Source organism: Aotus nancymaae, unplaced genomic scaffold, assembly GCF_030222135.1.
Source record: "Aotus nancymaae isolate 86718 unplaced genomic scaffold, 86718_ANA_hifiasm-v0.15.2.pri h1tg000011l, whole genome shotgun sequence".
Lineage (NCBI taxonomy): Eukaryota > Metazoa > Chordata > Mammalia > Primates > Aotidae > Aotus > Aotus nancymaae.
In genome coordinates this window covers 24,638,468-24,663,161 of record NW_026988422.1, presented here as the reverse complement: position 1 = coordinate 24,663,161, position 24,694 = coordinate 24,638,468, and the positions used below count along the sequence as shown (strand labels likewise).

Genomic DNA, 24,694 nt, shown 5'->3' with positions numbered 1-24,694 from the left:
CTCAGGATGAGTTTGTGGCTGTCTAGGGACAAAACAAGTAATATTAACACTATTCTATTATTCTGAGTTCAAGCTATTTCATCTGATAAGAGAAGTGTTCTTTAGGCTTTCTGATAACTCAATGGCTGGTCCAGAAATTTCAGTAGACAACAGTGGCTGAATAGGGTGGAATAACTCCACAGCTATCAGGCATTTACCAAGAGGCGTATAGAGTAACTTGTATTTCCTAAAATGTCTTTGGCTAAGCAAGGGAAACAGGAACCTTCAGAAAAGAAATTTCTTTAGGACTCTATCTCATGATTGACAGCACAGTAATTTATCTAACCTTCACTATGACGTTTACCTAGTTCTCTCTAATTCCTATTTGGCTGTGTGTTTACTTTATGCCACTTTACTGTAGGCTTCAAAGACATAGTAAGGATTAATAGAGTTTCATGAAGATAATTTTTTTAAACAAATCTTTAGAAAGTGTAAGCTGTAAACTGCATTCTTTTGGCCATAGGTACAGCAGGTCTGGGTCATAGGAGGAGGTAGGAAAGGACTTATTACTTTTTGGTTACTTACAATAGGAATAAAACGTAACAAAGCAAACATAAGAAAGACTGTAAAATATTTCATAACATGTCTGATCTACAATTTTCAAAAACTGAGCTGCAACGATGGAGTTATGTGGCACAGGTGACTAGGGTGCTAAAATGAGAACCCACAAGATTTGATTTATGCAACTTTCTTAAAGTCTCCTTGATGTGTACAAGTGACCTATCAGAGCATTTGCAACTCCTTGTCATATTATAGCACTTCTAGGTAGCAATAAGGAATGAGAACAATGGCATTTTTAAGCTACTCATGCAAATTGAGAAATGTATCTTCTTTTGCTTGTGTATTTATTTTACTGTGTAATATCAACCATTACAGTTCCAGTACCAAGCAAATATGTGAGAATTTAGGCATCAAATTATAGTTGCGTAACTGAGATAAACAGATATTTGGTTCTACATTACAGAATCGATTACAGAAAAATTACTAAACAAATCTATATAATTTAACATTTCTAAAATCTTACAGAAAAAAACCCAAATTCTATATCGCTTTCCAAAAATTACCAAAAAATTAAAAAATATATATTTTATGATGCTTTTATTTTCCAGTAATCACATTAACAAGTTTTATATTAGTAGGTACATACTTACCACATTTTCTTGAATCTGGCAATTTGATACTGAAATACTCACAGCAATATCTCCTGGAAATGCATGTTAAACAACATGCACACAAAAAGTCAGTAAGAGACATAATAGCAAAACAAGTAAATACATGCTTACAACTCATCCTGCAAAAGTGGTTTTAAATAAATCCTAGCAATTAGGTTTTTCTAAGAAAATGTCATTAGAATATTTATTTCCTTTGAAAATTACATATTCACCATACTTGGTTTTGAAAAATAACATTTTGTCAGTTTAGAGTTGGGAGTCAGAAGGACTTGGATTCAAATACTGGCTTTGCTACCTCACAGCTTTGGTACAAACTTAGACAACTTAATCTCGCTGGAGAGATACAGATTTCCTCAGTTGTAAAACAGACAAATCATTAAAGTCTACCTGTTGGAACTGAAGTAGGCATTAAAATAGAGATCTCATGTAAAGTGCTTAGCACGAAAATAGGCAAATATATTCTATTAATATGTATTTCGATTGTAGAGATAAATTAAAAAATTGTGACAGATCAACAGACAACACTGTAATGTAAAAAAACAGAAGTTAATTCATAGGTTTCATTATGAGTAACCATTATGAAATTTAAAAATCATTTTTATATAAATAATCCTCTAAAATTTCTTCTTTAAAATTCATCCTCAATACTGGATCTAGGTTGCATTTTAGCAAATGTATCGCATTCTACTAATGAATAGAGATTTCTTCCTGGGATAAAATGATCAAGAATTACTAATTACCATGTACTCTGCAAATCAAATACCCTACGCAGAATACTAGGTGAGATGTTTTTAGAGAAACTTATTAATGCAGATTTGCAAATAACAAGACTTGCATTTCATGTCAAGCTAAAGCTGACTAGATTACTTCTTCTTATTATTATTTTTTTGAAGGCAGGGTGTCTGTCACCCAGGCTTGAGTGCAGTGGCTTGATCTCGGCTCACTGCAACCTACCCGGGCTCAAGCAATTCTCCTGTCTTAGCCCCCAGAGTAGCTGGGATTACAGGCACCTGCCAACATGCCTGGCTAATTTTTGCATTTTTTGCAGAGGCTGGGTTTCACCATGTTGCCCAGGCTGGACTTGAACTCCTGGGCTCAAGTCATCCGCCTACCTCAGCCTCCCAAAGTGCTGGGGTTAGAGGCGTGAGCCACTAAGCCTGGACAGATTACTTCTTTTACAATCAATAGCTCTAGAGGTCTGTAATTGCCTAATATATACTGTTTACCTGAATTTGTTAAATTTTAATATAAAATAGCTACAATAAAATAGGATAATTTAACAAACTAAACATCTTAGTTTGTGCAGAAGCTTTTGTTTAGAGACCCTACATTCTCCAATAAACTAAGTCATCCCCAGGGAGTCTTTCTTCATTCTGTTCTTAGGAAGGGCAGGGTACATGTTTACTAAGCAAGGGGTAAGCAGATGATGAGCTTTGGGCTACTTAGAAAACTGTGACAGACTCACTGTGCAAGTTGGTTCCTGTACCCACGGATGAGCCCTTGGGAATGACAGGCATGAGGGCATGCTGGATGGCTATCTCCCACATCCTGGCCACATCTGCACCAACACCACTGGTGAGGACACTGTTATTTGGTGGTGGACTGGAAGGATTGACCACATTTTCTCCCACATAATATACTACATTTGCTGTAGTGATTTCAAAACAATGAGGATTGGCCCCATTAGGAATTAAAGCTGAAGTTTTTGCTGGTTCCAGAGATAAAATTTCGGATAAAGGAATTTCCTGTGAAAGAAAGAAAGTGCTAAATGTAGTTTATCAAAAGTATGTAAACTTTCAAAGAAAATTCATGCCAGGAACATGAATAGCCATCATTTTTATAAAATATAGTTTTAAACTATAAAAACACAGAATATTGCTAAGCAAAATTAAAAAATACATTTACTATGGGAAACCTTATCATTTTCTTTTCCTAGAAAATGTGATTTTTTTTTTGCTATGCTCATGTAGCAAAAGTAAGTATGGTTAGAAATAATGACTTTGAATCTTCACCAAAATCCAACATTAGAAAACAAATGATAATTTTTATAGCAGTGAGGTAGAATCACAACACTTTTGAAATGTGTTTAGGTAGACAAGGCTATTTTTAAACTGTAACCTATTCTTTAAGGCACTGAAATGAATCATATAATTTGATTCAATACATGTTAATGTAATAACATAGCTAAGTGAATAGTTTAAGTGAGGACAACTACAGAGATTGATTTTAAAATAGTTTTTTATTATTTTTGAGATGGAATCTTGTTCTGTCACCCAGGCTGAAGTGCAGTGGCCTAATCTGGGCTCACTGCAACCTCTGCCTCCTGGGTTCAAGCTATTCTCCTGCCTCAGCCTCCCCAGTAGCTGGGATTACAGGTGCTCACCACCACACCCAGCTAATTTTTGTATTTTTAGGAGAGACAGGGTTTCACCATGTTGGGCAGGCTGGTCTTGGCCATTTTTTTTTTGAGACAGAGTCTTGTTCTGTTGCCCAGGCTGGAGTATAGTGGTGCAATTTCGGCTCACTGCAAACTCTGCCTCCTGGGTTCAGGTGATTCTCCTGCCTCAGCCTCCTGAGTAGCTGAGATTACAGGTGCATGCCATCATGCCCAGCTAATTTTTGTAGTTTTGTAGAGATGAGGTTTCACCATGGTGGCCAGGGTGGTCTCTAACTCCTGACCTCAAGCGATTTGCCTGCCTTGGCCTCCCAAAGTGCTGGGATTACAGGTGTGAGCCACTGCACCAGCCAATACTTATCATTTTTAAGGCAATTGATATTAAAAAAAATACTACCTTGTCTTCCAGAAAATGTGGAGTGACTAAAAAATAATAACTTTTAAAAGAAAATTTTTAATTTTAAAATTAGTGAGGTTTCCATTTTCTGTGACAGCTGTGTAACATGGACATGGAGAATCAAATCAACTATTCCAAAGCCTACATTCATTTTGAAGGAACAAGTATCTACTGTCTTCTCTATGAAGTTTTTTTTTGAGTTGTGTTTTACTGGGTGATATACTATGCCACATCTGTATTACTTAATAGAGAGGGACAGAATAAAAATTGCTGCCATTTTTTTCTCTAGAGGAAAATGCCTGTTTTCAATATTGACAAGCATGGAGAAATCATACAATGTTTCTTCACCCCTAGCAGTATGCTAGATGTAGTGGATATCGGGAGTTTACTTTGAGCTGATCTGCTGTGACCATTAATTTTCTAGTTAAATCACACATTTCTGCCAAAATATTCAATCTTCACCTCTTTCCCTCTCCCTGTCATCTCATGGTAGCATAAGCACTCCCCGAAATATAAAATTCACAGCTGAATCAAGAGGTCGCAACCTGAATCCCAAGAAATTTGTAGACTATAGAGAAGAAAAAAAATAGTTCCTGGAGGAAGCAGAAAAACAGTCATGTTTGTTGAATGTATTTCATATTTCTTATACTCTACATTCCCATGAGAAATCAATAAGAAGTATAAAACTACAAAGAAAGAGACCCCCCCTTACCTTGTAGTACCTGCTTCCTGTGTCATTTTGAAAGAGGGTAATACATTTGCTATCCAACCTCCAATAGTGCCGTTTCCGCTGAAACAGATGTTAGATTCAAGATCTTTAAAAAAAAAAACTTTAAAAATATCCACAATTGATCAAATAAATAGATTTCTCCAATGGAGACATAAGATTTGAGGGTGGAAAGTGCATGGGCTTTGGAAAAGGCAGATTCATGCTCAATTTCAGGCTCTAGAAGTTGACTATTTATCACATGTCTGATAAGTATCTGCATTTATGTTAGAGGGTCATGAGTAACAAAGAAGATGAAGTATTAGCACCCGGTAAGAGCCTGGAACTCAGAAAGTACACAGTAATAGAAAACACCATTTTTAAGCTTCCTTGACTGCTTAAAGGGCAATGGTGGATGTATAGTCCATAATAAAATAAGGTTTACTAGGAGATGCAATGTTTATTATGCATGGTCATTATTTTGGGACGTTTAAGAAATGCCATGCTATGTTGCCAGGTATTCTCTCTTCTATTGGCAATGGGGAAATTCTGGTTGTTAGAGTAGAAGAAAAGAATATTTTGTTGGATAGTAATTTTGACTCCATGACATCAACTTAAAGTCAGGGGAATGCATCAGACAACCAACTCTACCTTCTCTCCAGCTCACCACAGATCTGACCACTACGACTTGGCGATCAGGTCCTTCTTCATTGTAGGTATATCTTTCAGGATTTCAGGGTGTGTGTGTATTTTATCTTATAATAGACTGAAAAGCTCCATTATTATTCTCTTCCACAACAGATTTTAGAGAAGTGAAATATATTAAATATATTACACCATGTCTAAAAAACTAGGCGGTAGTCAATTGAGCCCTATAATATCATGTAAGTCTTCTCTCTCTAACAGAGATGGTCAAAATTATAGTTAGATCAGCTAGGTTACAGATGCCTATTCATCTACAGTGATTCTATAGGTAAGAGATGAGAAAGCAATACAGTAACAGAAATCAGCCAATGTCAACTTAACTTTGAAATGTGAATCAAGTTGTTCTCTCTTACATACATACACAACATAATTCATCAACTATTAGGAAACTCTGGAGATGTGAACACTCAGGGTGCAGGCTTACACTGTTCCTGAATGGGCCAATTCTTCAGTGAAAACTTAATTAAGGATTTAGGACCCTTCTTCCATGACCACATCAGACTCTGCCCAGGGCTAAGCAAATCTAGAAAACTTTAATCAAACTATCTTATGATATTTATCACTGTTTTATTCTCTGCCTAGTATGCAGTGTTCCTTTTAAAATTCTAAATCACAGTGGAGCATTCTGAAAGCACATACTGTGGCTTCCACAAATGCTATAAAATGACAGGTAGACATCTCAGGTAATCAAGGTCAATGAATTTGTTTGCCTGAAATTGCTTTCTATATTTTTTCCTAACTTTGTTGCTTGCTCAACTACATCTGACACCCAGGGACTGTCATGCACCCTACCTAATCCTGTGCCATGCCTGTGCTGAGGTTTACTCTGAGTAATGCAGGTATCTCACAGTCCTCACAGTGCATTGGCAACTCCTCTAATTAAAGCTAGCAAGGCAAGAGAACATTGTTTCCTCCTCTAATTAACGCTAGCAAGGCAAGAAAACATTGTTCCCTGAGGATCTTACCAATGTGTCCTTGCTGGTGTAGTGGACCATCCATCCTTCTTTCATGACTGTGCTGCTTTTCCTCTTCGTGTGTTTGACAGACTGCACTACCCTCATGAGTGGGATATTGTTGCTTGTTGATGGACTTGAGAAGTCAAAATAGTGTAAGAGAAAAATATTTTCAGGTACATTTTATGTATTTTCATGCGTAAAATCTTATGTCAGCTAATCCAAAGTGAAACTTTACAAAAATTCACACCTCATTTTTAGTACAACGTATTGTCAGGCACTATGATTCTGAAAGTGAGCTACTCTGAAGAGTGATAGGCACTTTATTTGTACACCTTAAAAAATCCCAAAGCCTGGGTAATAAGCACCTCATTTTTCTGAGGTCACGCTATTCAGAATCACACATAAAAGCTTATTTGCTTATTTATTTCATATTATAGGTACATTATCAATCACTGAGAGATTACATTATTCAATATGAATTTTAGTTTCTCTGTATAATGTCATAAATGTTGGAATCTGCTAGTCTTTGTTTCTTCCTTTTCATCCCTCCCTCCTCACCTCCCTCCCCACAACATGAATGAATATATATATATATTTATATGTAAGTTCATATATATATATTTATATGTAAGTTCATATATATATATTTATATGTAAGTTCCCCTGCTTCCCCCACCATGCAAACTCTTTGGTACTAAAGAAATGTACATCTTCAAAAGACAAGTCATAAGACAATTATTTCCCACTACTTTAAAAATGTTTATTATGCCATTAAATGGAAAACAAACCAATCATTTTACTGCTCTACTCTCATGAACAATTTCTGTTTGTCAATAAACATGGCATTTGTAAAATGGACACAACAGTTTCAATATGCTTTATAATATAAATCAGAGACTGTGAAACATCTTCTATAAAGGGCCAAGTAATAAATATTTTAGTTTTTCAAAATACCTAACTTTACCAATATAGTGCAAAAGCAGCCAGAGACAATATGAATGGGTTTAGCTATGTTCCAGTAAAACTTTACTACAAATTGGGCAGCAGTCCAATTTGTCTTGGTGGCCATATTGTGCCGACTCCTGATATAAAAAGTGGGGATCATCCAGTAACTAAAAGCACAGATAATTAGATAACAGAAATAAAATTGCAAATACTTCTGAAATAATATCAAGAACGGTGAAGTATATACAAACTATGATATTTGTAACAGGGGCCAGCTAATAAAATAAATGGTGTCTGCTAAGTTGGATCCTTGATCTTTGTTGTTTCTACACAATGAGCTTCTAATTAAATATTAACTTAGTAATAAACTTGTGGATGGCAAACATGAGTATCTCTCACATGCAAAAGAAAATGCGTCAATGAATGAGGTGATGCTAGGAAAGGATGGAAACCACACTTCTCCCAGGGAACCCATACCTCCTAACTTCAAAGGCTCTCATCTACAGCACACAGGTCATTCATAAGAAATTAAACATACAATTCACATTTCTACTATAATCGATAAAAATATCAAAGAAGTTAAAAGAGAAAATACCACTTGTGGTCGCCCTGTTGGCTGAGGCTGGGAGTGCTGCTCTCACCTGATGGTTCTGTTGGCATCCTCGTGGTCTGGGTCTGGGTCTTGCATCTCCCCACTGTCGTTCTGGCACTCTGCCATTGACATCTCTGCATCTTGGACCATTGCTTCTTCCATGTCATCCATGAGCCCACTGTTCCTTTCGCTATCATTGTCATCACTTCCTTCTTCCATGACCACATCAGACTCTGCCCCAGGGCTAAGCAAATCTAGAAAATTATTTTGACCCATAAAGATAAGCCTGGAATAGTGGAGCCAGGGCTTAAGAGACAGTCAGGTGATCCTAAAACAAATCATTTGGAAGCCCCAAAATGGTAGTTCTGTGAAGAGTTTCTTTCCTTGTTTTTTTTTTTAACTTTTATTTTAAGTTCAGGGGTACATGTGCAGGTTTATTACATAGGTAAACTTGAGTCATGGGGGTTTGTTGTACAGATTATTTCATCACCCAGGTATTAAGCCTGTTACCCATTAGTTGTTTTTCCTGATCCTCCCTCCTCCCACCCTCCAACCTCAAAGGGTCCCAGCGTGTGTTGTTCCCCACCATGTGTCCATGTGTTCTCATAATTCAGCTCCCACTTATAAGTGAGAACATCTGGTATTTGCTTTTCTCTTCCTGCATTTGCTAAAGATAATGGCCTCCAGATCCATCCATGATTTTCAATTTCCTTTTTTATTTCAGTTTATAAGTGTCTGAATTTAGGAGAGATTGAATATGTAATGTCATAGGTAGGTGCTTGTTTTCGGTGTTCCTAAGCTTGAAAACATGAAAAGTCATGAAAAGCCTTGGAAGGAAGCCCAGGCTTGGATAGAAGCAAAATGCTAGAAGGCAAAGTGATACCAGGCCCAAGTGACTGGGAAGCTGATCATAGTTTAGAAACACAGCTCTGGTGGGAAAAAAAAAGTATATAAGAGGATGACAGAAACTTTCACACAGAAAAAGATTCAAGCTACTGATTCTTACTATTGAAGTAAATTTTTAAATCACAAATTCCAATATATTAAGTTGGTCACATAGCTACAGCTTTTAAATACTAAGACATTTGATATCTGAAGTAATATTGAACACTGTCATTATATAGTTGACGGTAATGCTAAAAATTATAATTACTAACTAATGCAAAGTAACCATTTTAAAATTAAAATATAGATTAATGAGAAACCCTAGCCTGCCAAGCTTGGAAAATTCACATTTTACCAGATTTTTCTGAATGTATGAGAAAATACAATTTCAAAGTAATCAACAACATCAAAAACTGTTCTGTTTCCCCTTAGTTATAGTGATCAAGTACACAGTGACATTCCCTGAGCCTGAACAAAGTCAACACCACATGCCACAGAAAGTGGGAAGATCGCCAAGCTTTCAATTTTGGCAGCTAATTCATGAATCTCCAAGCCAGAAACAAGTGCGAGAATGTTTTCCTGGAGAGTTCTTTCTTCTTCTTCTTTTAGGTATAGCATATATTTCTTCTAGAGAAGAAAGTTCTAGAGCAAAAATATTCATTCTTCAGCTTTTAAGCAACAAAAATACTCAACTTGTTTCTGCAGTCTTTTATAGCCATTTTTCTTTCCAGAGGAATTGGGAAACTGGTATCAGACTAAAGGTATACAGAAGACCACTATCCACAGAGAAAACTAACCTGAGATTCTAAGTCAAATATTTTGGTAGTGCTTGAAATAAAAAGGGCAGAGGAAAAGAGACTGAGAGCTATAACTTGTAGGCATCCCAACAACACCCACATTTCTGGACAAACTAGGTTAAGAGTATAAAATAAGAAAGCTGGGAAATAAACTATGGCTACCCAAGTTTTCAATACTAGCTGTTCACCATGTAAAGATCATGAAAGGCTCTCTGATGATTATTCAAAACTCCATGGATGCTTTTCTATAGTAAAGAAGAACAAACACAGGCCAAAATTTACTTTGGACTGTGTCTGAAATATCTGAAGCAAAACCAAAACCAATACCGAAACCCCTGACTAAAATCATCACCCCCACACTCTCTAATAGGGAAGAAGCACAGACATGACAGCTGATCTTTTACCTACCTCCATTAATGGTCACTTCACCAAGGCAGTTGTTTGGTACTTTTGGTGCACAACGTTTATGGCAGTTGAATCTGCAATCTAATCCCAATGATTTCAAATGAAACAAAATAAGAATTTGTCAGAAAGAGAAGTAGTAACCAGAAAATAGTTATGTCAGATGAATGAAGACAATCAAAGTTCGACTGGTGACAAAATCGTTCTTACCTTTGCACTGCAAGCCCTGCCTAAAAAGCCCCTTCAGAAGCTTCTTGCAGTACTGGCACACTGTGGGCCGGGTGTAGGAGTGGATGACGAATGTGTGTGGCACTTTAACTTTAGACATCAAAATCTTGTCAAGTTGAATTGGTCGTCCAATGTATGATTGAGAATTTGACCTCTTCTCTCGACCAATATACGACTCTGATGGTGACTTCTGCTACATTTTGAAAAACAGTAAAAGAAGTCAGATGTAAGAAGCTATTTGATTTATTTATCTATACATTTTAAGATCTGGGTTTACTCTTGTACTTAGTACTTTGATGCTTAATAATATGAAAGAAATACTACTATACTTCTGTTAATTAATACAATTTACTTTCTTTCCCCATTTCTATTTGAGTTACCTTGCTTATATAACAACAACAACAACAACAAAAAAAAAGAATTGGAGATCAGAATATTTAAACATGATTTCCAGGTCTTTCAAATATGTTTTTGCTTTAAAAAGGCCATTTTAACACAGAAATATAAAGTTGGAGACAAATAAACACTGTAACATATTATATTGTTGACATTTTCTACAGTATTACATGCACATAGTAAATACAAGCATTGAAGAAAGACAGAAGATAAAAAGTAAATGCCTACTGTTTGCCCTACATGGTACTTCATTGAAAAAATGCTACAATCCCAGCACTTTCAGAGGCTGAGACGGGCAGATCATTTGAGGTCAGGAGTTCAAAACCAGCCTGGCTAACATGAGGGAACACCGTCTCTACTAAAAATACAAAAATTAACTGGGTGTGGTGGCGCACGCCTGTAATCCCAGCTACTCAGGAGGCTGAGGCAGGAGAATTGCTTGAATTTGGGAGACAGAGATTGCAGTGAGCCAAGATTGCACCACTGCATTCCAGCCTGGGCGACGAGGGTGAAACTCTGTCTCAAAAACAAACAAACAAACAAACAAAAAATGCTTACACTTTCTTTGGAATCCCTAAAGAAAAAAATAGATATAATTCAAAATTTTTCCTCAACCATATGAAAAATAAAGATTTTTATTACTGAAAACAGAACTAATATCCTATACAAGGCATACAAAAATGGATGTTTGGATATAATTATATCTCTGTGCACTTTTGTCCATCATTTTGGAATTAATCAGCCCAGCATATAGATTCTCAAAAATTAAATTGACTAAAATTAACTGTGTTTTCAATGTTTTTGGATAATTTCAGGATAACTCTTATATCCTGGGATATATTTGAGAATTATCAGAATTATGTATTTTAGAATCATCAGAATAAGATCAACCAAATTACTTTTGAATTGTTGTTATAATTATATATCTCATTTACATATCTCAGTTACTAAGTTCCTCCTCTATAGCAATAACTGTGTTAGGTGCCTTAAAACATAGGCCTTATTATCTACAGTTGAAGCATCTAAGCTCATAAAGTTTAAATATATACCTTTGGGCCAAATGATAGTAAATAGTGGAACCAAAATGTGAACCTACATTTTTTGCCTCCAGAGCCCTTGTTTTATCATCATACTCAGTTAATTTCTAATTTGAAATGATAACTGATAAGGCAAGCAATAAATCATATTTACATACAATTTCCATCCCGTTCAATCCCTATCTGCATCAAAAAGTTAAATGCTATTACCAAAAGTGAAAAGTATGATTTGCAGATTTACTAGCTACAGTAAAAAGAAACTTAAAATGAATTTCTACACAGGAATATTAGGCCTACAGTTATATTCACAATTACAATTCCATAAAGAAAAACTGTAAAGCATAATTATTCTGGAAAGGTTCAACTCTTTCAGAGAAGTCTAAGGAGACTATAAAAGTAGCCAAAGGCTTGTCAAACCAGAATCATGAAAATATTGAAAAAATACCTTCAATTGAATTAAATAATAATTAAATCAACAGGGTTAAGGTCTCTGTTCCAGTGTCCTTTAGTAACTGTAGCCAATGGGCCAGTTTTAAGCATAGACGAAAATGAAAATGGTATTTTTCCATAGTTGGAAAGTATTAACATTCAGAATAAAAGATAACCTAATGTCACACTTTCATAGCAGACTTAAAATGTTCTCAGATTTTGAAAATCCTACGAAAAGCTGGCCAAATCACTGTCAGTCACTTTCCTTAATGTAAGATACCTAATTCTAGGCTGTGCTAACAGAGCCAGTTTGACATTTACCATACCATGGTGCAAATTCATTAGAAAAGCAAGAGGGAATCTAGTAAACTGAATGTTTACTTTTCATCCAACATAAACACTGTCATAAACTACAAGAACTAGAATTACTTGTGAGAGGTCATTTCATTTATTACCTTCAAAGCAAGATTACATAAGAAATTTAAAAATCTTCCATGTTTAGGCAAAAGAAATTGGCTGTCACTCTGTAGCCCAGAGACTATGCTATACACAAATTCAGGCAATAATGAGATTTACACAGCCAGCCACATATGTCCTTGGCACAGAATATGTAAGTTATGGTGTAAACTATGTAATTTGTAGTGTCAGAAATTAAGATTTCAATAGCATTAATAAAGAGGGCCCTCATACCATTCATGCCATTTTAAATTTTAAAATCAGATAGCAATCCAACCAGACTTATCATTACCTTTCTTATAGTCCGAAATATAAATAATCATTTTCAATATGGCCCATATTTCTAAACGAAAAAGTACAGCTTTACAATCTTGAGACAGGGTGCAGGCATGGTAACTTATCTTGCAGAAATTGATTTACTGCTGGAAGGAGATTGCTTGAGTTGTTTAATTTTACTAGATAACAAACACCTTGGGAAAGGAAGAGTGGAGAAGCTGTCTGAAGTTCCGTTTTCAGTATTTAATTCTATGTTTCTGAGCATGTACATGCACACATTTGCATGTGCTTTCCCTATCATGAGGCAAATCTAAAAAGCGAAAACAAAAAAGTAAGACTGGGTCATTATTTGATGATTTCCTCAGCACTTATAGGTCTTTTATCCTTCCTTCAATCAAAATGTAAAACTAGGACTTTGTTTATATATAACGGATTATATATAATTAATATAATATATATAATATAATATATATTCTAATATAATATATATATTTATATTAGAATATATATATATAAAACAAATGGCTATGAAAAAAGGTCATTACCCTGTAATATATATCATTATTCACCTAAATGTTTAAGACCCACCATTTCTGTAATCCTGCCATAATTCCTTTAAACAAATTTTTAACGATGTTATCACAAACTAAGACCTAAAGATTTTCAGAATCACTGACAGTGTGTCATTAATAATTAATAATCGGTTATTTTAAGCAAAAATATAAAATTTCAATTATTATGTGAAGTTTTATGTGAAGGCATGTACACCATAAAGCATAATTACAGTGTGTTTTTGTTTGATATATCAAGCTACTGAGCAGGCCAAAATTCAGAAATTAATAGTTTTCAAGGATATTATAATTTAAAAAAAAACTCACTGATCTTTGGACTTTAAGATAGTTTCCACAGGAAACTAGATAGTAATTCAAATCATAATGCAGACAGAAATAACTGGAAATGTTTGCATGAAATACATTATTATACAAAGTAAAGAGATGTCACTATACATAAAGTTTATATGTTATAGAAACTTCGTTTATTATACATAAATAAAACTCAATTTCTTCATTAACTTACTTCATTTTCTTGGTTTATTTGTATATTTAACTACGAGTGCACAGTACTTTAGAGTTTTAAATAACACCGCTCTTTAAAGTTAACAATAATAAAGAGAAAATTCTTCCTTACCCATCAACACTATTGAAGATTTTTAAAAATTAGTATTATTATACTTTACGTTCTGGGGTACATTTGCAGATCGTGCAGAATTGTTACATAGGTATACACATGCCATGATGGTTTGCTGCATCCATCCCCCCATCATCTACATTAGGTATTTCTCTTAATGCTATCCTTCCCCAATTCCCCCACCCTCTGCTCTTCCTCCCCAGCCCTTCCACCCCCTCAAGAGGCCCCAATGTGTGATGCTCCCCTCCTTGCGTCCATGTGTTCTCACTATTCAACATTCACTTATGAGTGAGAACATGTGGTGTTTGGTTTTCCGTTTTTGTGTCAGTCTGCTGAGAATGATGGTTTCCAGCTTCATCCATGTCCCTGCAAAGGATATGAATTCATCCTTTTTTATGGCCGCGTAGTAGTCCATGGGGAATATGTGCCACATTTTCTTTATCCATTCTATTATTGATGGGCATTTGGGTTGGTTTCCAAGTCTTTGCTATTGTAAACAGTGCTGCAAGGAACATACATGTGCATATGTCTTTATAATAGAATGATTTATAATCCTTTGGGTATATGCTCAGTAATGAGATTGCTGGGTCAAGTGGTATTTCTAGTTCTAAATCCTTGAGGAATCACCACACTGTCTTCCACAATGGTTGAACTAATTTACACTCTCATCAACAGTGTAAAAGTGTTCCTATTTCTCCACATCCTTTCCAGCATCTGTTATCTCCATGTTTTTTAATGATCACCATTCTAACTGGCATGAGATGGTATTTCAATGTGGTTTTGATTTGCATTTCTCTAATGACCAGTGATGATGAGTTTTTTTCAAGTTTGTTAGCTGCATAAATGTCTTATTTTGAGAAGGCTCTTTTCATATCCTTCGCCTACTTTCTGATGAGGTTGTTTGTTTTCTTCTTGTACATTTGTTTAAGTTGTTTGTAGATTCTGGATATTAGTCCTTTGTCAGATGGGTAGATTGCAAAAATTTTCCCATTATGTTGGGTGCCCGTTCACTCTAATGATAGTTTCCTTTGTTGTGCAAAAACTCTTAAGTTTAATTAGATCCCATTTGTCTATTTTGGCTTTTGTTGCCATTGCTTTTGGTGTTTTAGTCATGAAGTCCTTGCCTATGCCTATGTCCTGAATGGTATTGCCTAGGTTTTCTTCTAGGGTTTTTATGGTGTTGTCTTTTTTTTAAATCTTTAATCCATCTGGAGTTAATTTTTGTATATAGTGTAAGGAAGGGGTCCAGTTTCAGTTTTCTGCATATGGCTAGCCAGTTTTTCCAACACCATTTATTAAATAGGGAATCCTGTCCCCATTGCTTGTTTTTGTCAGGTTTGTCAAAGATCAGATGGTTGTAGATGTGTGGCATTACTTCCCAGGCCTCTGTTCTCTTCTTCCATTGGTCTATATCTCTGTTTTGGTACCAGTACTATGCTGTTTTGATTACTGTAGCCTCATAGTATAGTTTGAAGTCAGGTAGTGTGATGCCTCCAGCTTTTTTTTTTTTTTTTGGCTTAGGATTGTCTTGGCTATTCCAGCTCTTTTTTGGTTCCACATGAAGTTTAAGGTGGTTTTTTCCAGTTATGTGTAGAAGGTCAATGGTAGCTTGATGGGGATAGCATTGAATCTGTAAATTACTTTGGACAGTATGGCCATTTTCACAATATTGATTCTTCCTAACCATGAGCATGGAATATTTTTCCATCTGTTTGTGTCCTCTATTATTTCCTTGAGCAATGGTTTATAGTTCTCCTTAAAGAGGTCCATCACATCCCTTGTTAATTATATTCCTAGGCATTTTTGAATGAGAGTTCACTCATGATTTGGCTCTAAGTCTGTTATTGGTGTATAGGAATGCTTGTGATTTTTGCAAACTGATTTTGTATCCTGAGACTCTGCTGAAGTTGCTTATCAGGTTCTGAGATGATAGAGTCTTCTAAATATACAATCATGTTGTCTGCAAATAGAGACAATTTGACTTCCTCTTTTCCTAACTGAATACACTTTATTTCTTTTTCTTTACCTGATTGCCCTGGCCAGAACTTCCAATACTATCTTCAATAGGAGTGGTGAGAGACGGCACCTTTGTCTTGTGTCAGATTTCAAAGGGAATGCTTCCAGTTCCATCGATACCTAGTTTATTGAGAGTTTGTAGCATAAAGGGTTGCTGAATTTTGTTGAAGGCTTTCTCTGCATCCATTGAGGTTATCATGTGGTTTTTGGTTTTGGTTCTGTTTATGTGATGGATTACGTTTATAGATTTGTGTATGTTAAACCAGCCTTGCAACCCAGGAATGAAAGCGGACTTGATCGTGATGGATAAGATTTTGATGTTCTGTTGGATTCGGTTTGTCAGTATTTTATTAAGGATTTTTGCATCAATGTTCATCATGGATATTGGCCTGAAATTTTCTTTGTTAGTTGTGTCTCTGCCAGGTTTTGGTATTAGGATGATGTTGGTCTCATAAAAGGAGTTAGGGAGGATTCCCCCTTTTTGTATTGTTTGGAAGTTTCAGAAGGAATGGTACCAGCTCCTCTTTATGCCTCTGGTAGAATTTGGCTGTGAACCGTCTGGTCCTGGACTTTTTTTGGTTGGTAGGCTATTAATTGCTGCCTCAACTTCAGACCTTGTTAATGGTCTATTTAGGGATTCAACTTCTTTATGATTTAGTCTTGAGAGGGTGTAAGTGTCCAGGAATGTATCCATTTCTTCTAGATTTACTGGATTATGTGCATACAGTTGTTTGTAGTAATCTCTGATGGTAGTTTGTATTTCTGTGGAATTGGTGGTGATATCACTTTTATCATTTTTTATTGCATCTATTCAATTCTTCCCTCTTTTCTTTTTATTATTCTAGCTAGCAGCCTATCTATTTTGTTGACCAAAAAACCAACTCCTGGATTTATTGATTTTTTTTAAGGTATTTTTGTGTCTCTATCTCCTTCAGTTCTGCTCTGATCTTAGCTATTTCTTGTCTTCTGCTAGCTTTTGAATTTGTTCGATCTTGCTCCTCTAGTTCTTTTAATTGTGACATTAGGGTGTCTATTTTAGATCTTTCCTCACTTCTCATGTGGGCATTTAGTGCTATAAATTGCCCCTGAGACACTGCTTTAAATGTGTCCCAGAGATTCTGGCACATTATATCTTCATTCTCATTGATGTTGAAGAACATCTTTATTTCTGCCTTCATTTCATTATTTATCCTGTAGTCATTCAGGCGCAGGTTATTCAGTTTCCCTGCAGTTGTGCAGTTTTGAGAGTTTCTTAATCCTGAGTTCTAATTTCATTGTACTGTGGTCTGAGAGACTGTTTGTCATGATTTCCATTCTTTTGCACTTGCTGAGGAGTAATTTACTTCCAATTATGTGGTCAATTTCAGAGTAAGTGCGATGTGGTGCTGAGAACAATGTATATTTTGTAGATGTGGGGTGGAATGTTCTGTAGATGTCTATTAGTTCTGCTTGGTCCAGATCTGAGTTCAAGTCCTGGATATCCTTGTTAATTTTCTGTCTCATTGATCTAATATTGACTGTGGAGTGTTCAAGTCTCCCACTATTACTGTGTGGGAGTCTAAGTCTCTTTGTAGGTCATTAAGAATTGCTTAATGTATCTGGGTGCTCCTGTACTGGATGCATATATATTTAGGACAATTAGCTCTTCTTGTTGCATTGATCCCTTTACCATTATGTAATTCCCTTCTTTGTCTTTTGACCTTTGTTGGTTTAAAGTTTGTTTTATCAGAGACTAGGATTGCAACCCCTGCTCATTTTTTTTTTTTTCTTTCCATTTGCTTCGTAAATCTTCCTCCATCCCTTTATTTTGAGCCTATGTGTGTCTTTGCATGTGAGATGGATCTCCTGAATACAGCACACCCATGGGTCTTGACTATCCAATTTGCCAGTCTGTGTCTTTTGATTGGTGCATTCAGCCCATTTACATTTAAGGTTAACACTGTTATGTGTGAATTTGATCCTGCCATTTTGATTCTAGCTGGTTATTCTGCCTGTTAGTTGATGCAGTTTCTTCATTGTGTCGATTGTCTTTACAATTTGGTATGTTTTTGCAGTGGCTGGTACTGGCTGTTCCCTTCCATGTTTAGTGCTTCCTTTAGGAGCTCTTGTAAGGCAGGCCTGGTGGTGATGAAATCTCTCAGCAACTACTTGTACATAAAGAATTTTATTTCTCCTTCACTTATGAAGCTTCATTTCACTGGATATGAAATTCTAGGTTGAAAATCCTTTTCTTTAAGGATATTGAATATTGGCCTCCACTCTCTTCTGGCTTGAAGGATTTCTGCTAAGTGATCCGCTGTGAGTTTGATGGGCTTCCCTTTGTAGGTAACCTGACCTTTCTCTCTGGCTGCCCTTAGCATTTTCTCCTTCATTTCGACCCTAGTGAATCTGAATATTATGTGCTTGGGGGTTGCTCTTCTTGAGGAAAATCTTTGAGGTGTTCTCTGTATTTCCTGAATTTGAATGTTGGCCTGCCTTGCTAGATTGGGAAAGCTCTCCTAGATAATATCCTGAAGAGTGTTTTCCAACTTGGTCTCATTCTCCAGGTCACAATCAGGTACACCAATCAAATGTAGATTTAGTCTTTTCACATAATACCATCTTTCTTGGAGGCTTTGTTCATTTCTTTTCACTCTTTTTTCTCTAAACTTGCCTTCTCATTTTAATTCATTGAGTTATTCTTCAATCTCTGATATTCTTGATCTTTAATCTCTGATATCCTTTCTTCTGCTTGACTGATTTGGCTATTGAAGCTTATGATGCTTTGCGAACTTCTTGTGCTGTGTTTTTCAGCTCCATCAAGCTGTTTATGTTCTTCTCTAAGCTGGTTATTCTAGACAGCATTTCATCTAACCTTTTTTCAAGGTTCTTAGTTTCTTTGCATTGGGTTAGACCATGCTCCTTTAGCTTGGAGAAGTGTGTTATTACTCACCTTCTGAAGTCTGTTTCTGTCAGCTCATCAAACTCATTATCTAGTTTTGTTCCTTTGTTGGTGAGGAGTTGTGATCCCTTGGAGGAGAAGAGGTGTTCTGGCTTTTGGTGATTTCAGCTTTTTGTGCTGGTTTCTTGCCATCTTCGTGGATTTATCTACCTTTGGTCTTTGAAGTTGGTGACTTTCGGATGTAGTCTCTTAGTGGAGGTCCCTTCTGTTGATGTTGAAGTTATGTCTTTCCGTTTTTTTAGTTTTCCTGATAATAGTCAGGCCCCTCTGCTGTAGGACTGCTGGAGGTCCACTCCAGACTTTGCTTGCCTGGGAGCCTGCAGAACAGCAAAGATTGCTGCTTGTTCCTTCCTCTGGTAGTTTTGTCCCAGAATGGTACCTGCCAGATGTCAACCAGAGCTCTCCTGTATCAGGTATCTCTTAGGATATACGGGTATCAGGGAGCCACTTGAGGAGGCAGTCTGTCCTTTATCAGAGCTCAGGTGCTGTGCTGGGAGCTCCATTGCTCCCTTCAGAGCTGGTGGGCAGAGAAATTTAAGTCTATTGAAGTGGAACTCACAACTGCCCCTTTTCCCAGGTGCTCTGTCGCAGAAGGTGGGGCTTTATTTATAAGTCCCTGATGGGTTATTGCCATTTTTCAGAGATGCTCTGCCCAACAAGAAGGGAGTCTAGTCACAGTCTGCCTGCAGAGGCCTTGCTGAGGTGCAGTGGGCTTCACCCTGCTACTGTGTAAACTTTCCAGGGGCTTTGTTTACAGAGGCAAGGTTAGAACCTCCTCAGTAATGGCGGATGCCCAGGTTTACTGGTTATTAGGTTAACTAAATGGTGTTTAAATTAATTTCCACTGTTAGTTTCTATTCCAATTTGGCCCCACGTGTTTGGTGAACCTGAAAAATCTGTAGAATGATTTTTTTTTAATGGAGAGGGAAAGTTGAAATGCTTTGGAAAATTGTTTTATTTTGCTTCATTAATATGTTCAGAGCAAAAAATGGCTCAAAACTTGAAGAACACATTTAAAATTTCTTTTTCTATAACTATGGGAAACATACATAAGAGAATGCATTTAAAAAATTTTTATATTAGCCATAGGTTCTATGAATTGGAGGAGTATGGATCAAATTACAGGTGTGGAGCTTTTGTGAGAATTGACATCACTATAAAAAATGGTATTGAGAGTGGTGCATATAAATGATTTGATTTGGCAAATTATAGATAATGACAAACATAAAGGAATTTTTTTTTCCTGTTAGAAGCGTAAGAGGTACCATCATGCATGAGAGATAATACGAGAACACAATGATGAAGGCTGTATTTTAAAGCCAAGAATAAAGGTTAAATAGAATAAAAATTATAGATATCAAATCTTTTGTTTGTGGTTTCACAATGCATCTTTAATATCTTACACCAACTGTTTCATTTGAAATTACTGCCAAAGTTAGAACTCTACGTACTGAACACCTACTCAGAGAGACAATGCATCGTGCTCTTCTAGAGATTGAATTTGTTTTTTAACCTGGTGTGCTAAATTAATGACTCAGCAACTTTGGAACCTTCCCAGGAAATGATTGCTTAGATTACACTGTGGAAACTCTAACTGCCAGCACATCTTTAAACATTTAACAGGACTGAAATAATTTCCCAACAAGGTATATTCCACTTCGCAGTTCAAAACGAACTCTCTTCATTAGTTAAGCTAGAAAATACAGAAGAAAAGTTGCCTTTACTTGTGGTTTACTGTCACTTGTGTAAAAAAATAAAACATAAATTTCTCTGAGATAAAAGTTGCTTGATGATAAAAAATGGTTCAAATGAAAATGTGTGCATTTTAAAATTATTTCTGTGTATTAACTAAAATTCATTTCACAGCCTCTCACTGTGTCTGAATTTTGGAAAACAAATTCTCTTTAAGTTAAAGAGAAATAGAAAAGTAGAGAATACTTTAGCATACACGTGGACATCTCTTTATGGATTTGTTTGAATCATTTGATAATAAGCTCCTGTGGAAGAACAATGACAGAACAAACAGTAAGTAGTTTCATCTGAGCAAAATGTGTGTTTTCAAGCAGAAATGCATAGGATTAGTAGATGGGACATTTCAATAGATATATTTAACATACAGACTGTAATAAAAGATTTTTACAATTTAAAGTTACATAAACTGTAACACTGATATATTTGCTTTACAGGATTTCAGTTTTAAGAGAGGACACCTGGCTAAGCAATGTTTTCCACTGCAAACACTCTGTACTTGTCTGCCTGCTCCTCGCCCCTACTTCAGCATGAAAATCTGTGCAGAATTTTTCCACTACCAAACTCAAACACTTAATAGGCTGTTCAAATTAATGGGTGACCCTCAGCATCAAGGATGCAATGGGGAATGGTTGAGACTATAGCAATGTGGAGAGAACAGGGTCACTGTAAAAGGGATGGCCACAGCTCAGTTACTTCTAGTAGGTGCCACATGAACATGTAAATCCATTGTTGATGGATCTTTTAGTTTTCAAAAGAAGCAGGGAATCTAGGTGTCTTATAAAATAACTTGATCTAGATGTTAGCAACTGAAAAAAAACATTTAATAACTTTGTGCCAGTCAGTGTATCTGGGGACTAAATCTAGTTCAAAGGGAGACCTTTGAGGTTATAAAACATGTTTTCTATCATTATTTAGTTCAATGGGGGCCCTTTATATATGCCAAGCTATTTTCATAGCACTTTACATGGATGTCATTTATGTATACCTCATGTATAAATAAACTATACATTTTATACAACTATTTATACAACTATTTTCATAGCTCTTTACATCGATTTCATTTATTTATACCTCCATGTTACACCTAAAGAAGCTGAATTACTAAAAGATTAAATAATTTGTCCAAGATCACACAACTTGTAAATAGCAGAACTATGAATTCAGGTAGTCTTGCTCCAGATAACAATGATTCCTTTCTCCTTAGTTTCTCCCAAGCCCTCACATTCCTTGATTTTATGCTAATATAGAAAACAGCAAGTATTTTCAACCTCTCATTTAGTCAATAAGGAAGACATAAGAGGCAATGAGACAACAAGAATAATCACACAGTAGTGTGTTTTATGTGCCAAAAATGCAATGCAGAGTATCATGAACCCTTAACCTTGACCTACCGGAGATTTTTTAACCAGCTTGTCTGTGCTTAGATGATAGGAACTGAGTCATGTATGTTTTCCAGAACACAGTAACTAGTGAAATAAATGGCTGCTATTGCATAAACATTATTGAGTTGGCTGCTTACTTTCCTATTCAGATGTTATTATGCTTAAAAGATACTAGCACAACTGTGCAAAAATAGATGTAAGCAAATGTTAATCTTTTATTCTAGAATTTCCAAGATCTAGCATTTTGGACTATAATTCAAAGAACATTATAGAGTAACACCTTAAGACAATTGTCTCCTATTGCCATCAAGATTGATCTATCTAATTTAGCAAGTTATGGGGCAAATTTTACCTAAAATCCCAATTCAGATGCTTCAGGAAATAGAAAAATGAGGAAATAACATTCTCTGTGCCCAATGAGTTTACTAGCCAGTAGAGTCTAAGACACAGCATAATTGTTAATTATTGTTGACCTTGATATTTACTCTTTCCCTTTATTCATAGATGATTTCCTCCTTATTCTTCAGATTTCAGTTCCTATGCCCCCTTCTCTGAGAGGCCTCCGTACCACCTAATTTATTGCTTAACCCCACTCCATACTCTATTACTCTCTCACATCATCCTGTCTCCTCCAAAGTCGATAGTGCAGCATGCAACTGTATTATTTACCTATTTGTTTATTGGATTTTTATTGCCTTCCCCCAACAGAATATAGGTTCCAAGAGGCTAGCATCTTCATTATTTTGTTCATCATTGTATCACCAACTTCTAGAATACTGTGACACACAGAATAAGTGCTTACATATATGAAAGTTTGAAGGAAAGATAAACCATATTCATGGTGGAGGTGAGGGATCATTCAAAAGAGAGTCCTGAAGAAAAGACATTTGCATGGACCCCAAGGTGTCTTGCCATGTCATGGCTATGTTGAGTATTATTAGTAATTAAAATTTTGTTTGGGTGTGGGGTGGGGAGAAAGGAAGGAGGGTTAATGGGGTACAAAAAAAATAGTAGAGTGAATAAGACCAAGTATTTGCTAGCATAACAGGGTTACTATAGTTAAAAATAACGTAACTGTGCATTTAAAACTAACTAGAAGAGTGAAATTGTATTCTTTGAAACCCAAAGGATAAATCCTTGAAGTGACTAGATACCCCATTTACCCTGATATGATTGTTATGCATTGCATGCCTGTATGAAAATACCTCAGGTAACCTAAAAATATATATACCTACTCTGTACCCACAAAAATTAGATAGATAAATAAATGAATAAAATTAGATAGATAAATGAATGAATAAAAATTTTTTTCAGGACAATTCAGGCTTCTCAATCTGCAAACTGTCCAGAGATTTCCTTTTTATACTTTAAAACCGTCTGTCTCACTTAGGGATGATGACCTAACCTGCTGTTAGGAAAACATTGCTGTGAATGCTCTGTCTGAGGCTGAGTTTGTTTTTCTGAAGCAAAAAAACAAACAAACAAAAAAGAAACAAACCAGAAAAAAAAAAAAAAAAACCCACACAGTTGTCTCCTGCAACAACAGCTACATAAATACATAACCTCACCCGGGAGTAGGGATTTTCCAGTGCAGAGTTATTTGGCAACAGAAAAATATGAAAATCCTTGACAAATGGAGTTCACATAGGAATGCACGTGTTTCTAGGCTCTATAATTCAGGCAGTAGAGAGTAGGGTGTTTGCTGAGCTTCAGGTTGTTTTGTGCTGTTCTGATTCTCTATCCCTTGAACTACCTGTCAAATGTCCTAAATATATAGCATAAATAAAAGCTAATCAACACCTTTTCACAACAGTGAAAGGGTGGCTATAGGGCAGGCAGAAAAAATGTGTGCCCACTGCTTAGTGGTGACAGATGCTATGTTATACAGTGGAGAATCCATTTCTTAATGTTTGCAGCAATTTGTGAAAGCTTTCAAAGTAATAACATATAATCTCATTAAAAATACAAGGTTATCTAGATTTGCTGAGTGCTAATGTAATCGTGGAAGTTACATTAACTTTTATATTGCCTCACTCTTTTCGAGTAAACTGAAATGAAGGGTAAAGGAACCTTCATTTAAGAAGGTTCAAGAATTGTTGCAAATTACATGTACTGTTCTTTCAAAATGTCAGTTTCCAACATCCTACAAATCTGTGGGTTCCTAGAGGAAAGGGGAGATATAAATAGGATTCCCTCTTTTTACTGAAGGCAATGCAAATTTATCACTATGCTCTCTAAATTTATGAAATAGAAAAGGGGCGTTTCCACTGAGGAAGAAAATAACTGCATGTCAACAACTTCCACTTTGGGGTTTTAAGTGTCAGAAAGTGAAATGGAGGGTAAATAGATTATGTGGAAAAACCAAGAATAGTAATTTCAGAGGTAAGTATTCCCATAGTACTTGACCTTGCTGGAATAGACAGGGACCTGGCCTAGGTTTATGAGCTCACTGGAAAGCTGAATGAAAGAGTCTGGAAAGAGACTGTGGCATTGATTGCTACTGCATTAGAGACCAAGCAGCTGGGAAAGCATGCCATAAACATGGTCCTAGACCACAAAGGCGAGAGCCTCTCCCTTCAAAAATGGCCCATAAGGATAACTT

General features: G+C 36.0%; 1 protein-coding gene across 10 annotated transcripts in view; it reads right to left on the bottom strand.

Moving 5' to 3' along the window:
* The window catches only part of PRKD1 (protein kinase D1), a 352,406-nt gene that overhangs the window by 54,913 nt on the left and 272,799 nt on the right, over positions 1-24,694 (bottom strand). For 9 of the 10 annotated variants that reach the window (XR_010342022.1, XR_010342023.1, XM_064374710.1 and 6 more), the window contains 7 exons: positions 10,202-10,412; positions 9,998-10,075; positions 7,957-8,161; positions 6,380-6,503; positions 4,716-4,793; positions 2,677-2,956; positions 1,191-1,243 (listed from right to left, as the gene is read on the bottom strand). Coding sequence is in view for 8 of the 10 variants with exons in the window: in XM_064374710.1 (XP_064230780.1) it covers positions 1,191-1,243; positions 2,677-2,956; positions 4,716-4,793; positions 6,380-6,503; positions 7,957-8,161; positions 9,998-10,075; positions 10,202-10,412 (1,029 nt within the window). In the remaining 2 variants the exon portion in view is untranslated. The remainder of the gene's footprint in view (positions 1-1,190; positions 1,244-2,676; positions 2,957-4,715; positions 4,794-6,379; positions 6,504-7,956; positions 8,162-9,997; positions 10,076-10,201; positions 10,413-24,694) is intronic. The other variant, XM_064374708.1, reaches the window with a different exon arrangement.